The sequence below is a fragment of the Coffea eugenioides genome, chromosome 1 (assembly GCF_003713205.1).
Source record: "Coffea eugenioides isolate CCC68of chromosome 1, Ceug_1.0, whole genome shotgun sequence".
Classification (NCBI taxonomy): domain Eukaryota; kingdom Viridiplantae; phylum Streptophyta; class Magnoliopsida; order Gentianales; family Rubiaceae; genus Coffea; species Coffea eugenioides.
The window spans coordinates 47082338-47099600 of record NC_040035.1 but is presented as its reverse complement, the minus strand read 5'-3'; the positions used below and the strand labels follow the sequence as shown (position 1 = coordinate 47099600).

At 38.4% G+C, this 17263-nt stretch overlaps 4 protein-coding genes across 6 annotated transcripts; 2 read left to right on the top strand and 2 right to left on the bottom strand.

Annotated features, from left to right (window-relative positions):
- The first annotated feature begins 2298 nt into the window (after positions 1-2298).
- LOC113781303 (peptidyl-prolyl cis-trans isomerase CYP21-4) lies at positions 2299-6347 on the top strand. 2 transcript variants are annotated; one of them, XM_027327229.1, is made up of 8 exons: positions 2299-2551; positions 2798-2971; positions 3084-3123; positions 3263-3313; positions 3619-3704; positions 5120-5257; positions 5358-5508; positions 5820-6347. In XM_027327229.1, the coding sequence occupies exons 2-8, from the start codon at positions 2820-2822 to the stop codon at positions 5904-5906; spliced, it is 705 nt and encodes a 234-aa protein (XP_027183030.1). In that variant the 5' UTR covers positions 2299-2551; positions 2798-2819; the 3' UTR covers positions 5907-6347. The 2 variants fall into 2 exon arrangements, with proteins under 2 accessions (XP_027183030.1, XP_027183024.1); XM_027327223.1 differs by having other exon boundaries at positions 2738-2971; positions 5820-6346.
- A 195-nt stretch (positions 6348-6542) lies between these two features.
- LOC113778743 (pentatricopeptide repeat-containing protein At1g02370, mitochondrial) lies at positions 6543-8820 on the bottom strand. Its single transcript, XM_027324236.1, has 2 exons — positions 8429-8820; positions 6543-7998 (listed from the first exon to the last, which is right to left on the bottom strand). The coding sequence occupies exons 1-2, from the start codon at positions 8699-8701 to the stop codon at positions 6763-6765; spliced, it is 1509 nt and encodes a 502-aa protein (XP_027180037.1). The 5' UTR covers positions 8702-8820; the 3' UTR covers positions 6543-6762.
- Positions 8821-9188: 368 nt separating this feature from the next.
- LOC113764614 (beta-carotene isomerase D27, chloroplastic) lies at positions 9189-11638 on the top strand. Of its 2 annotated transcripts, none has more exons than XM_027308670.1 (8): positions 9189-9532; positions 9642-9744; positions 9849-9950; positions 10029-10128; positions 10356-10447; positions 10570-10650; positions 10742-10810; positions 11071-11638. In XM_027308670.1, the coding sequence occupies exons 1-8, from the start codon at positions 9384-9386 to the stop codon at positions 11143-11145; spliced, it is 771 nt and encodes a 256-aa protein (XP_027164471.1). In that variant the 5' UTR covers positions 9189-9383; the 3' UTR covers positions 11146-11638. The 2 variants fall into 2 exon arrangements, with proteins under 2 accessions (XP_027164471.1, XP_027164406.1); XM_027308605.1 differs by having other exon boundaries at positions 9190-9532; positions 11005-11638.
- A 170-nt stretch (positions 11639-11808) lies between these two features.
- Positions 11809-17263, bottom strand: LOC113764538 (DEAD-box ATP-dependent RNA helicase 24). Its single transcript, XM_027308496.1, has 5 exons — positions 16378-17263; positions 13907-15135; positions 12865-12904; positions 12194-12599; positions 11809-12058 (listed from the first exon to the last, which is right to left on the bottom strand). The coding sequence occupies exons 1-5, from the start codon at positions 16985-16987 to the stop codon at positions 12007-12009; spliced, it is 2337 nt and encodes a 778-aa protein (XP_027164297.1). The 5' UTR covers positions 16988-17263; the 3' UTR covers positions 11809-12006.

Genomic DNA, 17263 nt, shown 5'->3' with positions numbered 1-17263 from the left:
CTCCTTAGATTGCTTTCGGGCTGATTTTACCGATGCCTTCTGCGTCGTTCTAATTAGAGGGTGTGTGTGTGTTTTTTTACCGCCAATGGTAGAAAAAAAAAATCAAACATATATAATTTAAACAATTCATCAGCTTAATACTTTTTGACACTTAATCTTGAGAATTCATATTTCAAACTTTAGTTTTATTGAATGGGTTTTTAGGCACCGTTTAGATTGAAAGAAAGGGATGTAAAAGAAATGGAAGAACTCTAGTAGAGAAGAAAAGAAATGAGCGTAGAAAAAACCAAAGTTCATCCATCTTGTTTGGATTATGGAAATAAATGAAAGGAAACCATCAATCTTTAATTATGTTTTTGTCCATAATTTAAAAGTTTAATTTACAAACATATAGTATTAGGTTTTTTAGGAAAATTTAAAAATTTTATTAATCTTGCTATTTTTCCTCCATTTTACCTACTTTTAGACAAAAAACAAGTTTACAACAAATAGTTAAATTTTATCACTCTCCTTCCCTCCCTACCCTTTGTTTCCTTTCTCAAAAATTAATTCGAACATAAAAATTCTTATCTTTTCATTTTATTTTCTTTCATATACTTTCTCTCCTATTCCCTTAGAACAGATATGTTGTCTTATGATGCAATTTGGTAAAAAAGAAGTTTGAAAATTAAAATTTAAAAATAAAAATCTGAAATATGAATCCATTAAATTATTAAATTGTTAAATGCTAAACTTGACATACTTGAATGTATATCATGTTAAGTAATAAGTGAATAGTTTATCACTTATTTTTTGAATCTGATTTTGCCTAGAAAATTCAGTATCACTTAATTAATTCAGATGGTCTATTTTTTTTTATCTTTAAATGCATTTTAATATATTAATATTATAATTCATTAAGTTTTAAGTGTAAAATTGAATTATCAAACAGAGCTTTACTCGCGTTCTTTTTTTGTTCCATTAGATAGTATTTGTTTGCTAGGAAAAGAGAAGAAAAATTAAGAAAAATAACTTTCTTATAATTTTTGTTCTATTGGATAGGATTCGTTTACTAATCCCCTAACATTTCTGGAAAAAAAAGATAGTATTCGTTTGCTAGCAAAAGGGAAGGAAAGTGAAGGAAAATAACTTTCCTATAAGTTTTGAACTTTGTTTGTCACAAAACTTACAAGACCTATCTTATAAAATTTCCTCGTAACTATTCATTTTTGTAAAACTTTTTCCTGTAAAAATTTATACAAAAATAAGTTACGGGAAAAGTTTCAACTAGTTAGATTTCTTTTAGAATTTGTTTCTTTCTAAACTATTTCCTTCATGCTAAACTTCTATAAATTAGAACATCTTAGAATTTACAATTCATAAAATTGGCTGTAATTAGAAATCTTATGCATAGTTTTAACAATTAATGAATTAGTAATTTGTTGAATTTATATGACATTAATATTTTTTTCTTTTACATTTTATGCTTCTTTTTTGTGTTTATATATTTGTGAAATAATTTATACACATATATGTAATACAAAAAGAAAAAGTTCAATATAAAATATTTTATATTAAAGAGTACATTAGCCAATTTTTTCATGACTTTCCGACTAAACAAATACAACAATTTCTATATTCTTGCATCATTTTCTCATTAAGCATGTGTGGGAAAGTTAATTTCATTTTTCTTGAACTCACTTCACGTCACTTTTTTCACGACACGCTCTCTTACATAATATTCCCGTCAAACAAACAAAGCGGTTGTGTCTTTCCTTTCCTCCCCTTTTAGTTCAAGCAATGCCAAAGGTAAGTGAGTGATAAGTTGAAAACGAACCAAGTCGTGAGCGAGCTGATTCAGTTAAAACTCGACTCGATTTTTAATCAACATCAAGTTTGAGTTGAACTCCAAGTTGAACATAAAGAAATTTAACTTGGTTCGCGAGCTTTATTATATATTTAAAGAAAATTATTATATATTTGTATTTAAATAGTGATTTTCATATATATTCATAATATTTTTATTATTCATTAAAAATGAATATTTTATTTTTTTTAAAAAATAAAAAAAAAATATTTTTTATTTTTTTAAGTCCGAGTAGGTTTGAATTCAAGTTGGACTAAACTCGAATTCAAGTCTGAATTCAAACTGGAGTTTTATATTGAAAATCCGCGGATTTCGAGCACGATAAAATTGAGTCGGAATTCCTTTATCAGAATTAGACTCGACTCGTTTAGTCCTAATTTGATGTGAGCATATGCGTAGGCGGTGCTGACGTGGGCGGCAGGCTGGGTTTTCAAAGGAAAGTTCTTGGACGGAACCCCAATCCCAACCGCAGAATTTTGAAGAAAAACCGAGCAAACGAGAAAGATCGATAATAAACCGAGTCCATCCCTCCAACGACCCTTTTCCACCCAAATCAAAATCCCTGAAGATCTCTAAAAATCAATCTTATTATTAGTTAACCACCACCTGAAGGCTAAAGCCCATCTCATCTCTTCATCACCATCACTCGCTCCCTCCGTCGACGATAACCAGCGCCTCCACAATCCAGATTCAATTCAACTTCAGGTAATATTCCTTCTTGCAATTAGGTTTTTGGGCGCTCTGCTCCACTGTACTCTAAGCCATGTTCTTTTTCTTTATCTATACGATTGACTAACTGATTCACTTAATTTCATCTCCTCTTCTCCTGCTGCCCTACGTGTTCATGTTTTCTTATTTCGTCGGCTTCGAAACCTTTGGTTTTGGTAACAGAAATTGAGAGCACTGCTCTTCCGATTCCAAAACGCTACTCTCTGATCGCCTTTCTGTCAGGGCTGGGAATTCCGAAAGGTCAATGGCGAGGATCAAGCCTCAAGCTCTCCTCCAGCAAACCAAAAAGAAGAAGGGCCCGAGCAGGGTCAGTGTCCCTACCATTCTCCTCTACGCGCTCCTTCTTTTTGTCATGCTCTTTTTCCTTTTTGCCACCTACAGACATTGGTCTCGCAGGTAATCTATTCTTCCGCTAAACTTACGTCTACTTGGATATCTTCCTTACACATACTCGCATATTCTTCTTCATTCAGTTCCCATGACGTTCTGGTTTTCTCTGTTTCTCTAGATCACTGGTTCATTTGCAAGATACCGTATCAGTTGAGGAGGTAGCGTTTCATATCTAACTCTACCATTTTGGCCGTGATACTCTTAGCATGTCAACTTCTTTGTTTTTACTCCAACTGTTTTCTTATCTGCATTGCATCTAAGCTGTTAATGACTGCTATATTGATCTATGTACTGCAGGGTCATAGTGTTTTAGCTGATCCAAAAAAATCTGCTATTCCTAGATATGCGGTACATTTCTTTATCAAGCTCGTTGAATGAGGCTGTTGGCTCTTTTCCTCTTTTTCTTTTTAAGTATATCCTTTCTAATTTTTTCAATTACCGGCAGCAAAACTTCGTTTTTAAGCTGTGGGTCGAGCATTTACTTATATTATCAAGTATTCTAATTGACTCCATCAAAACCAGTAAATTACAGGAATGATCATTTTTTCCTTTTTCTTCAATGAAATTAAGTCAGTTTTGGCACGTCTTTCTGTCTTTGCTCTTTGTTAATGGATCTTTTTCCTGAGAACTCATGACCTAGTTTATCTCAACAGGTCATACAAACTACAAAAGGCTCACTGAGTGTGGAACTTTTCAAGGAAGGTTCTCCTGAAGTTGTTGATGAATTTATCGAATCATGGTATGTAATCAATTCTGACTCCCAATAGTTTCTGGCTGCCTTTTATATGTCCAAGAAATGTGTTGGACAGCTGATTGTTTTATGGCAGCACTTTCTAGTTTACTACTACATTGCACTAGTATTCAATAATTTGTTACATAGATATGCTACAAAAACACAGATGAGATTTTCAGAGAAAGACTTTGCTTATATGCTGGCTGCTCATTGGGAAAGCCATGATGAGATTTTCAAAGAAAGACTTTGCTTATATCAAATGCCTAATACTTCTCTGAACATTCAACTATCCCACACAACCACTATGAAAAGTTTTGTTTGGCTTGTTCGAACCCATATTGAGGAGATTACTTTCAATGGAACTTATGCTGATGGATTCAAGGGACCTTACTACTAGGTTTCTTGATGTAGGACAACTTTAGGGTAAATTTCCCACAGTTAGCAGCAGATTGGGAGCTGTTTTGGCACTATGAATAGCACCCCTTAATATAAACCAACTGAAAAAACAAGAGAAGAAGGAGGAGAACTACTAGGAATCTTACCCCAAGGTTGCTTTAATCAACATGATGATCTCATATAGGAGCCTCTTTTTCTCTAAATTTTTATCTATTTAAAGCTTTGCCTTAGTTTTTGTTCACAGAGCATAGGACTTCTGTTTTGAAGCAAAGAGATTTGTCTTTTGAACTCTCAACAATTGCGATCCTTCATGGAGTTTTATCCTTTAGATAAATTATCAGAGTACAAGATCACAACTGTGCGATATATCTGTCATTGCAGATATTTATCTCTTTACTAATCCTTTGCGCATTACCGATAATTAAGGTCATCAAAACAATCTAATTTCTGTTGATCTTTGATAAGATACTATAAAATTGCTTAAAACCAACTAGCATAATTATGTCTCTGGGATAGAGAGTTTGTATTCCAGTTTGGATGTGCTCTTCTAGTGGGTTTACATCCATCACCAGCTAAGCAGTCTTGACCCAACAAAAGGAGATTTGTGTGACATTAGTGGACAGAATTTTCTCTAGCTAAATTGTGATTGAAAACATTGGGATGTGGTCTTCCATTAATGGAAGAAAGTAGAAGTCCAGTAAGGGGAGGAAATTCTCAGTTCTGAACTGGTCGATTCTGACTGACTGCTCAAGACCTAGTTGGAAAGAGGTAGATGAATTACTTTTCACTATCTAAATTGACCGTCAAATTCGCCATTCGATCTTGTTGGCAGGTATATTAATTGCAAAAATGATGAAATTTAGTAGACGCGTTCTTTGCTGTCAAATCTACTGTGTTACTTGTAATCTTAAAGAGTCTTGTCACTGAAATTCGTAGTGTCCTTGTTCGCGCACAAAGTTTAGGTGAGGATTGATAAATGCCCATCCCCTCCTGAATTAGCTTTCTTTGAATTGTTTTACTTTCAGTAAGAAGGGGCACTTTAAGGGGATGCAGTTTAATCGTGTAATAAAGAACTTTGTTATTCAAGGAGGTGATGTCGAAAGGTCTGGTGCTACAGAAGATTGGACTGCGAGAGGAAAACATTACAGTCAACTTGACACAAGGTTGGTTCTGCTTGTCATTTGCTTTTACATAACTGCTTCCAGATGCAACAACATATGAATCTTCTGAATACACGGCCACTGAAGAAGATTTTCTTGCCAGTCTAAAGCATGAAGCTTTTATGCTTGGAACTTCTAAGACAAGACATGATGGTGGAGGATTTGATCTTATCATTACTACTGCTCCGATCCCAGATCTAAATCAGAAGATTAATATATTTGGACGTGTTATCAAAGGGGAAGATATTGTTCAGGTGACGATAGCTGTCCATTTTTTGCATCTCCTTGTGACATTCTTTGGTTTTTTCCTAGACATTCATTCAGATAATTTAAAGTGTTAAGACTTTGGGGTTCCTGGACAACTAGGATCATTTAATTCAAGGAAGAGTAGGGATTTTTTTTCCTTTTGCGTGTGGGGATGTGGGGGGAACATTTGGGGGGGTGGGGGTGGGGTGGGGTGGGAGGGTTGTGGTGTTGGAACACCCTCCAAGAGAGTTTCATCTAGTGTGTTGTTTCTTTTGGTAATATCAATTGATCTGTGTGCATTGTTCCCATATTTGAACAGGAAATTGAAGAGGTGGATACAGATGAGCTCTATCGACCCAAAACCAGGATAGAGATAACTGAAGTGACTCTGAAACAAAATAGTTGAAGGTCAAGTCTGCTAAAATCTCTCATCCTACAGTGCGCATATTTACAGTGTTGGACAAAGCCTGTAGCTGGAATTGCATTTCACATCTGACACGACTACATATCGAAATGATAGTCATTGGAAGCGTACAGCCTTTGTTGATTAACATGACGCAGCTGTCATTTCTTGTAATTTCAAATGGGATAGAATTATGTGTTAGTTCCTTCCTCCCCCTCCTTCCTTTTTTCGTTGTATTGATGCAGCTGGATTTGCTTCAGGTTCAAAATTTTGATGGCAGAACAGGGTGATAGTATTTATTATTAATACTGCAGTGGTATATTTGTTGTGTGGCATTGCAAAACTCCCAGGCTCCTTTTTCTCGGAGATTAGCCTCCCAACAGCTTTGGGTAGAAATTATTAACGTTTAACAGGTATTGAACCTTTTGAATTGGCTTGCTTTTATGTGGCGGTAACGGAATATCCTTGTTGGAGTAAAACTTTCTCTTGGTCTCGTATGTGCATGGCCTGCGATCGGACAACTGGTGAATGAGATAAAAAAGAAGGGCTAACTGACGAAATTTGGTAGAAGTTATACTTGAAAGAAACTTTATCAGCCCAACTCCAGCAGATCGTTTGAAAAAAAAATTGCTTGAAATGTTTCCAAACTCTCGAATGATTATCTCTGCATTTCAAACCTTTTGATCCTCCTGTCGGAATTGACCTTATGCGTGAAGGCAAAGGATAACAAAAACCAAGACTAATATGAATCTGGCTTCTAAAAGAAGCACGTAACATCTTCCCATCGTGCCAAGCCACTTGATAACCAACGGGATCTTTACAAAAGAAATATTGAAAAGTTGATTCAGGAGAACTTAAACTATTCAGGAGAAACATTTTGTAGCAGGTTTTCCAGTTCGGAGCATATTTCAATTCCATCTCCCTCAATTCTTGTGCGCATATAGGGTGCTGTTTTTGCAGCAGCAACATAAGTCTGAAGCAATGACTTGTAGACTCTGTGATTTAGACAATTTACCTTCTTTAAGTATTTGCAGAATTCCTCGGCACTATCAACATCTTTTTCTTCTTCACAAACAGTGAGAAATTTACATATGCTATCAGATTTTGGTTGCCATTCAGAGCCATCGAGCTCAGAAATAGCAGCTTCCATGCACTGCAGTGCCAGCCTGACATTGCGGTTTTTCAAATAGTACATCATTAGCATTTCCCGGGCAATAAAGAAAGGTCCACTCGACCTCTTTAGCGCAGAATGGAACACGGATTCAGCATCCTCTGCCATATCATGTCGGAGATAGGCACCGATAGCAAGGTTAGCCAACCTAATGTCATAACTAGAGCATGTTGATTCCCATTCCCGGAAGCAATTCTTCAGTCCGTGGATGTCGTTCAGTTTATTCAGAGCCTGAAGCATGGTAAGATAGCTCAGATTTGTAACTGTAGGCAGACTTGATCTCAAGGACTTCCAAATGCGATGGACCTCACCAATATTAGCAGTTCTGGCATACAAGCTTAGCAGATAATGAAATGCCTCACGGTTGCGAGGTCCCATTTCTTGCTCTACCTTTTTTAAAGCGAGCACAGCTTTTTCATTTAGTCCGGCATTGACATAGGCAACAGCCAAATTACTAAAAGTAGTCCAATCATACCTTTTCCCAGCCTCCTGCATAATCTCCTCAAAAACTCTTTCCACTCCCTCAATATCATCTAAGCACGAATAACTATGCATGAAAATATTGTAAGTAAAGGTGGAGAGAGGTATCTTCCTTTTCTTCATTTCGTCTACCAGGGGTGGCACCTTCTCGGGCTGTCCTAATCTCATATACAAGGACATAAGGTTGTTGAAAGCCAGTGAGGAGGGAGCAATTTGCATCTGATGCATCTTGTCAAAGAGATCCAATGCCTTGTCTTTCATCTTTTCAACACAATAGCAGTTCAAGAGAGCTCCATAAGTGAATTGGTTCTTAGCAGAAGGTGGAAGGCCATTGAAGTAGTCTTCGGCGGCATCTATTCCCTGGGTTTTACATATAAGATCCAAGCGGGTGGCATGGTCGCGGTGTGAAAGGTTCACGTTCCTTGTGTCCATCCATTCCATTGTCTGTCAATCAATTTACCTACTAGTATTAGTTGGGTCTCTGTACTAGCACTGGCATATCCCAACAAAAACAAAATTGGTCATTGGTTCGTGCCTCTCAAACACAAAAACCTGCTTGCTAAACAGAAAACTAAAAAGCACACCTTTAATCCATAAAAAACTTGAACTTGATCCTAATCCTCAAAGGGCAGGGCAGCCGCAGCACAACAACAGTCCATTTTATCATACCCATACATATATCTATTATTAATAGTGGTCAAGTTTTGAAGGGGAGGGATAGGACCATGGGAAGTTATCAAACTCTGGACCATTAAACCCTTTAACAGAAAAAAAAAAAAAAAAAAAAATCTGAGAAACGATGATGGCCAAAGACATGGTACTGATGTCCACAGATATATTATTAGGATATGCATACATATAATAGAAGTGTTACCTCAAGGGCTTGGTGGTGTCTTCCAAAACGACGAAGTTCCTTGATGCAACTCATGAGCTCCTGTTTGTGGGGCACTCTCCCCTCTCTCAGGTACTCATTTATCGTCGCTCCCACCAACCCTTTCTTCGCTCCCAATGCCGACAACCTTTTGTAAAGGTTCCTCTCATTTATCGTCTCCTTCTCCACGTTCACCGCCGTCCTGACGCCTCTAGTCAGCGCCTCTGCCGCTATTCCGGCACATTTCCTTTGACCCAAACCCGCATTCTTTATCATCTTTTTTTTTTTTTTTTTTGGCCTTTTTCTTTCGTCCTTCCCCGGCAATTTTGGCAGCCCCCGGTTGTGGCAGAATGTTTTATACAGCACTACTCCATTAACTGGTACCGCCACGGTACAAAGGGCTTTCGATAGGGTTTTAGCAATTTGAGTTTTTTTTTTTATAAAAAAAAAAAAATTAGATGGAGAATTGCGAGCTGGTCCTCACATTTTAGGAGTAATTCTTAGGGATGACTTCACCATCCTTCCCTAGTGTTTGTATAACTGTCTCACATTGCTCCCATCAGGTTTGATTATATGTACACTTAACATCTCTCTAAAAAAAAAAAAAGGATGGTTTGATTATGTGTACACTTAACATCTCTCTCTCTCTCTCTCTTATAAATTCCAAACGATGGATGGTATGACTAATCTACTCCTCCAAATATCACATTTGACCAACAATGGGTTCGGGCGGGGGGAGAAGACACGCTTAGTGTCCATTTTCATTTCTGTGTCATCGTAAGGTTTTGGGTAGGGACTGTTGCATACTTAAAAAGAGTCTTTTAAGAGTTTGTGCAGAGTCGAGGGACCAGTTTGGTAATGGGTGCCCCGCCTACCTTATCCATGGCTATCTGACTTAGAATTGGGGTTGGATAAATTTTGGGATATGGAAAGGCTAATAGTATAGTAATAAATAATAATGGCAACTGCTGTACTTGTTTGGACCAAGGCACCTCTGCAATTTCCATATCCCCGCGCTGTCTCCAAGATTCACCCGCGAAACTCTTCTGTTGCTCCTCCAATCTCATGCTTCTCTACCAGTGGCCCTCGTCCTGATAGCGCAGGCATGTAAGTATTTCTTTAATCTCATCCTGTTTCTCTATCACTTTCCTCAAAAAAGAAAAAACATAGATGCATTATTTGTACGTGTATCATATATTTCCTCCGGATTGCAAAGGAATACCGAAGCAGCAGCAGGAGAGAAGATGAGGCAAAATCAACAAAGCCTGGGCTTGTTGGATAATCTCTTCCTCCATTTGTTCCGCGCCAAAATGGTCCGAGTGAGTATATACTTCCACAACTACTACTGTCTTTCCCTCCTCTCCTCCTTTTTTCTGCAGATATCCTCCTCCTCTTGGAATATGTTCTTATTATTCCTCGTCAGGAAACTGGATGGGAGTCGGAGAAGCCTGGATATGACGGACTTATTGAAGTTGCTAATCATCTTACAATTGGTCGATCAAATTCTGAGACTATTCAAGCATCGGTACATGCAAATTATACATATATATATTAATAGCACATTGCCCCTAGTCTTCTCTTCTCAACTGACTTTAGTCTGCAGGTCCGGATTTTAAGGTCGCTGTTTCCTCCGCTGCTATTGGAGCTTTACCGCATCCTCGTTGCGCCTCTAGCACAAGGGAAAGTCGCCGCCGCTATGATCGGTAAGTGCTTCAGCCTCACTCTGCTTTAGCCCCTGTATCCTGTACTGTATGCATATGCATATATATATATATATATATATCTGCATATGGCTAATTAATTCCAAGTTTCTTTGTCCACGACTCATATATATTATATGCAACGTTGATACAATTTATTTTATATAGTAATAGTATTATGAAATTTGAACTGATGAATATCCAATTATTTACCCCTCTGGATCTCGAAGCAAGGGTGACCGCACTTTCGTGTAAATGGTTGATGGGTCAATGCCAGGTCAACTCCGTACCACTTCCCGATGGATCTTCTTTGATGAGTGGGGTATTTGTTTCCTCCTGTGCAACCTTTTTCTTTTTTTTTTTTTCCTTTTTTTTAATATATATATATGCAATAATAATAATATTGGTGGTCTACCGTAATGGGATGGGACATCTATGCTGCAGGTTTTTGTGGAAAGATGCAAATATTTAGAAGAAAGTAAATGTGTGGGCGTATGTATCAATACCTGCAAGCTTCCTACGCAGGTTGCTCTGCTCACCCATAATCTCTTGATTCACTGACTACATGCTTTTTGCCTGATTGTTCCATTTTGTTGTACCAATATTCTTCTTCTAGACTTTCTTCCACGATTACATGGGAGTTCCCTTGCTGATGGAGCCAAACTTCACCGACTATAGCTGCCAGGTTATGATTCCTTCTTCTTCTTCTTTTTTTCTTCCCCCCTTCTTCTTTCCGTAATCAGATAGTACTACTTACCATGAGATGAGAGTATGAGACTATGGAATGTGTGACGCTGACACATGCCACGTAACTAACTGTCTCTGTTCTGTTTCGCCTATTTTTCTCATCCTTCGGGGTTTTACCAAAATCGTTGACAGTTTAAATTTGGAGTCGCTCCTCCTCCACCCGAAAGGGATATCGCACTGACAGAGCCCTGCTTAGAGACATGCCCACATGCCAGTCGCCGTGGGAGAGCAGCATTTAGCCCCGACCATAAACCAAATTGCCCTAAAGCATGACTAACAATGGCTCGCGCATTCTTCGGGCCTCACTTCCATCTCAAATTGCTGAGCTGGAACACTTCGTTATGGAAATTGATCGATCGCAAGCCGCTAGGCGGCCAATCCTTTTTCACTTTATCGACCAGCTTACACGGGAGTTCCTATGTATCCTCGTCGCCTTACTTTCAATTACGCTTGCTTCCTACCGTTCATGTTCCGCTGTTACAATGAAGTCAGGCAAATTGGTCAAAAGTCCTACAAGATTGTGGCATCTCTGTTACCATATGCCTGCTTCTTCTCAAAGTTTTGACATGTCCAACGCCCGCTTGATTCCAAATATAATTTAGTATTATGTTTCATTAACTTCATCAATTGCTCGAGTAGGAGCCTGGAGTTGGCAGTATAGGAGCTCTGGGAGAGAGCTGGTTTCTTTCAAGTACCGGAACGCAAATAAACTGGCGAATCTGTGGCTCTCTAGTCGAATGCAAGAGAATTGTCATTGCAAATATCTATTCCTTGAACCGTGTCGTTTTTCCATGTTCGTATGATGTAGTATGAAAGAGAGATTGATAGGATCCAGCAAAAGGAAAACACAGAAAAATATCAACCAAAGAAATGTATTCAGTGCAAATAATTACCGAAGCCAATATTTACGATGCCAAAAAGACCGGAAGTAGAAAGAGAGAGAGAAATGAGAGAGGATTTACCTGGTCTTAAAGACTAAAGAGTTACAGTGTTAAAAGGGTTCGGGATGGATAAATACAATGTAATAAACAAAATACCAGGGATAAGCACAAATAACTTACAATGAATACGCATACAAACAAGATTGACTAACCAAGACCTTCAAAATCAAGTAGCCAACAAACTGTGTATTAACTAACGATCCCAGCCAGAGGGCCTCCGCCTTTCTCTTGGTCTTTCCTTGGAACTGCAACAATTTAAAGTGAACATGTACGCGTCAATAACCAAATGACTGAGAAATTTTTGTTTCTTTCTCCCTTGCCCCAGCATTGGAGGAGAAAAGCCAGAAAAATACACCGTAATAAGTATCTTACATTCTTACCTTTCTAAGTTCTTTCGTATTGCATCATCTCTTGCAATTCCTGCAGCATTATTCCCGCTCGGTATTGTTGCAGCACCTGCTGAACCAGTTGTCTGAGCACTGCCAGTATTCCCACCAATTGTCCCACCAGAAACAAAGCCCGATAAGACCGTCCTCTTGTTTGCATACATGCTTGAACTGCTGTTTACACCTTCATTTTGGGAATTTGATGATGCAGCAACAAAGTTGTTTTTGAACTGTGACATCATCCCTGTTCTCAATGAATTGACTGCCACAGATCGATTTGGAACTGCAGCAGAGGAGGATGATAAACTACTTGATTCTGCACTATATCCAATACCCAGACCATAATCCACACCACGTACACCTCTTCCTCCACCTCCCCTTCCTTTAGTCCTTTTCCCACCTGCAAAAGCATTGGCCTTTGTGAAGAAAAAATGAAGACAGACTATTCATAACAAAATGTGGTTGAAAAGAGACAGAAAAGACGGAGGAGTTTCCTCATTGAAATTGAGCACTCAGGCCCCTGAATCCTTCAAAATAGGAATTAGTCGCTGACATTAGAGTTATAAAACTACAAATAGAATGCACATTTATGCTCCCACCCGCCAGGACATCCAGTTCTTTGACCGTATTTCTATAAGCACAAAATCATAGAATAAAAATCATACCTCCTTTTCGAGCATCACGTTTGGATCTGAACCTCCCATCCTAATGATTTAAAAGGTAAAAGTCACTCAATCATTTAATATAAACTTCAAATACAACAACATTTACAAAAATCCCATATTACCAAAGAAACATACAACATAAAAATGTGCCTGTGCCACCTATACAAAAGTCTCCATATTGGAAGAATTTAACAAATCTCTATCCAATAGTTTAGTTCAGCATCAAAAAGGTAACTGGGTCAGAATAGCACCCTTGGGAGCTGATCCTTCATTTGATAAGCATGAAGACCAGAAAGCATACAGTTTTAAGGCCTAACGACCAAACTTTTTGGTAAAAAACCACAGCAACATATTGGAGTTGAAAGGTATTTAGGAGGGATAACAAAATAGTACAAATAAGGCGCTTAAAAATTAGATGTATTAGTTAAATTGTGCACATCTGCCATAAGAGCACATTCAGGGGGAGGCTTCTGACAGGAGGACAGAAGGAACAGAAATTTTGTCAAAACAGTCAATTGAAGGCCTGACAAAACTGAGTGCAAACTAATCAGTTTGCCATGCTTTATTTTTGCTTTAAGCAAGAGGTTTTAACTAAAAAGAGTAAGGGTCAAATCAAGCAACATCAAACCAAACCTGAACAAATACAAACCAGCAGTAAGCAAACAATCCAGCTGGCCTTAGGCATCTAATATTAAGCATAATTTTGTATGTAGTAAACAACAAGTAGTATCTGACTTTGATTGTTGCACCTGATAGTTTTTAGCAAAAGGTAATCGCACAAATTATCAAAAAAAAAATCTAGTTTCACCCAATATCCCTATTCATAGAGTGAAGCGTTTTATAAAGAATATGAACAACGTATCCCAAGTTAATTCTCCATATGTCATTCATGTATTTCATCAAGCAGAGGAACCCAAAAAATAAAGGAAACAATGTAGTAGCATATAACATGTTTTTATGAGTTACATTCATGATGGCCAATAAAATCCGCAAAACCAATCTAGGATTTCAACTAATCTATTAAGAGAAATTGTTGAATTACCTTCATAGCAAGATCCATTAGCTCCACAGATACATTCTGACCAGCAGCAATCAAACTGTTGACCAATTCGCCGGCAAACCGTGCCTCCTTCTGTGTGATGAGAGTATATGCAGTACCATCTTTGTCTCCCGCGCGACCAGTTCTTCCAATTCTATGAACATGCATGTCCATGTCCTTAGCTATATCAAAGTTAACCACCGACTTAATTGACTTGATGTCAAGACCGCGAGCAGCAACATCAGTTGCAATAAGAACATGGTAAGTTCCAGATTTAAACTTTTGCAGTACTTCTACACGAGAAGCCTGGTCTTTGTCACCATGCAGAGCTGCAACTTTAAACCCTCTCTGAGCCAACTGTGATTCAAGGTCATCCACTGTGGCCTTTTTGGATGCAAAAACTAAAACATCACCCCCATCAATGAGTCCAGGGAGCTTCTCAAGAAGCCAAGGCAACTTCTCAGCATCAGAAGGAATCACCTGGACAAACTGAGTGATATCCTCATTTGCCATACCCACCTCCCCTACAGTGACTCGAATAGGATCAGTCAGTATTTCTCTAGCAAGCTTTTCAACTTTTCGAGGCATGGTTGCTGAAAAGAGTAAAGTTTGGCGATCTGGCCTAATCTGACCAACAATAGACCTTATCTGTGGCTCAAATCCCAGGTCAAACATCCGATCAGCCTCATCAAGGACCAAGTATGTTGCTCTCAGCATTGTCAAGGCCTTCATTTTAAGCATGTCTATCAGTCTCCCTGGTGTGGCAACAACAATCTCACATCCTGCCTTGAGTTCCTTGAACTGATCAAGCTTGGACATCCCACCATAAACTGCAGATACACGGATGCCATGTGGTTTTGCAAATTTCTTTGCCTCCACATATATCTGGTGTGCTAGTTCTCTAGTTGGTGCACATATTACTCCAATAGGACCTTCTTCTTTTGCAAGTTCTGGTTGATCCATACTATGGACAATCATGGGAAGAACAAAAGCAGCAGTCTTTCCTGAACCAGTTTTTGCAATACCAATAATGTCCCTCCCGGAAAGCACAATAGGCAAAGCTTGGCATTGTATTGGGGTAGGCTTTTCATACGCTTGTTTTGCAATAGCTTTCATGAGCTCAGCCGAAAATCCACAATCTTCAAACATCTTTAAAGGCCTAGGAACATCAAAACCAGAAACACGAACAGCTAAACTCTTCCTGTAATCGGCAATATCCTGCTCACTCATACCTGAGTCGGCCAAAAGAGAAGTTAGAGCAAAAGTTGAATAACAAGTAATAAAGGGCCCCAAAACAAATATTAACTTCTAATAACAACCTAGATGAAAATTTTCTTGTAGGTCTTAAATAAAATTTTGGGGCAGCATTGACCATAGAAGATATCATCAATGTCGAATCTATGTTCTTAAAATTACAATTCCCTCCATCTCAAATTGCACATCTTACTATCCTATTTGAGTTTATACTTATGATGCTTTAGTCGTAACCATCATGCTTTATTTTGTGCGCTTGGTCAATATTGTAGCTTTCATATTTAAACTGACATTTTCACACTATGTATTCTCAACCTACCACTGGTAGAGTAAAATTCCCAATATAGTATGAGGTTACAAAAACTGAAGAATACTAGGAAAAACATCCTACTTATTAAACAACAAAAGTTTGACACCAATTTGGGCATCACATTAAGAGTTCAAGTACCTTCTCAAGCTTACTCTGTATGAGTAATTCCAGGATCCAACTAACCTCACTTTGTTCTCCACGATTGAAAACAATCAGACTCTAGGGGTGGAAAATATGTGTGAATACCTGTGAAGGAGAAGATTACTCTCTTCAAGCTGATGTTATCCTTTGTTTTGTAAAAGCACCGCAAAATAGCCCCAGATTTCAGAACCTATTTCCAAACTTTAGGCCATCACAAACTTCTTATTTCGTTAGCAACTACTATTCTTTGGATATTAGCAATCTTCTTACAGTATCTGTTTGCTACATATACACCACCTATAGCTCAGTTTTCCAAATTATATATAGGTATTTTATTCTACACCTCTAAATAACTCAGACAAATCTAAATATAAATGTGGAACATAAAGTTGCTGTTGCTTCCTACCATTGAAGAAGTTAATTTGTGATTAAATCACAGCAATACCGTCTCACATAAAAAATATCTCATGGACTGTAACCCAAGTTCAAATGAAAGACATGCAAGATATAGACCCCTTCAAAACTCTCTCTCTTTCTCTGATATGGAGAATTCCCAGAAAGAAAATGAATATAACATGTCCCATCCTTGTAACTAGCAATATGGAATAATCCCACAACAACATTGATAGAGAAATTTACAACGCTTTTCACCTTTTATCTTCTTACTGGCTCATCTACCACCATTATTAGGATGAAATGGTAAATTGCAGAACCACTACTAGAAAACCAAAAGAAAAAAAAACCAAGTAACAGGAAGACCTGTATCTACCTGAAATGGAAGCTTTTTCTTCATAAAAGTCCTTATTAAATGGTTCGTAGTCTATGGAGCTATGATCCAAAGCTGGAATAGGCTCAATCTTCTTCTTATCAAGAAGAATCGGATTATCATCAGAATCATACTCGATAAGACCGGCATCCACTGCCTTGGCGGCAGCATAAACTTCCTCATCCGAATTATAGCCGGCGTGAAGAGCATCAGCAGCTAATTGCAACCCTACATCTTTTTTAGCTTTCAGAAAACTCTCCATTGGATCATCGTCATCCTCCTCGTCATCCTTGTACTTGTCCAACCTATCTTTGGGTTTGGGAGGCGGCGGAGCCCTCATCTCCTCATGAATCCCCTCCATAAAAGCGTCCAGAGGATCGATTTCGTCATTGACACCAGTGCCGTTATCATTGTTGTTGTTGTTGTGGTCGACGTCCCGGTCGTCGTACTCGATATTGTCTAAGTCAGTATCTTCATAATTGTCGTGGCCGCCGCTACTGGAGCGAGCGGATGGCGGGACGTAAAGCCGCTGAGGGGCCTGTGAGCGTTCGAAGTTGTAGGTTGCTTGGCGATTGATGCCGAAACCTTCGAAACCGAACTTTCTTTTCGACATTTTCTGAAGTTCAATTCCTTCCCTTTCTCTTCTTCTTCTTCTTCTTTTTTTCTTTTTCCCTCTTAATTTTTGGGATAGAAGTAGAACCAGAGTATTATTTGTAACCCTAGGTTCAAAATCGCATCCTCAAAAGTCAGAAAGAGGCTAAACCCTTCCTGATTTAGGTTGCCCCGCGCGCCTATTGGGCACTGTACTAATCCCCCGGCGGAGGACACCTGAGTGCACTACTACAAGTCGGCCGTGGACATATAGGTGCACTACTACTATTTTATCTCC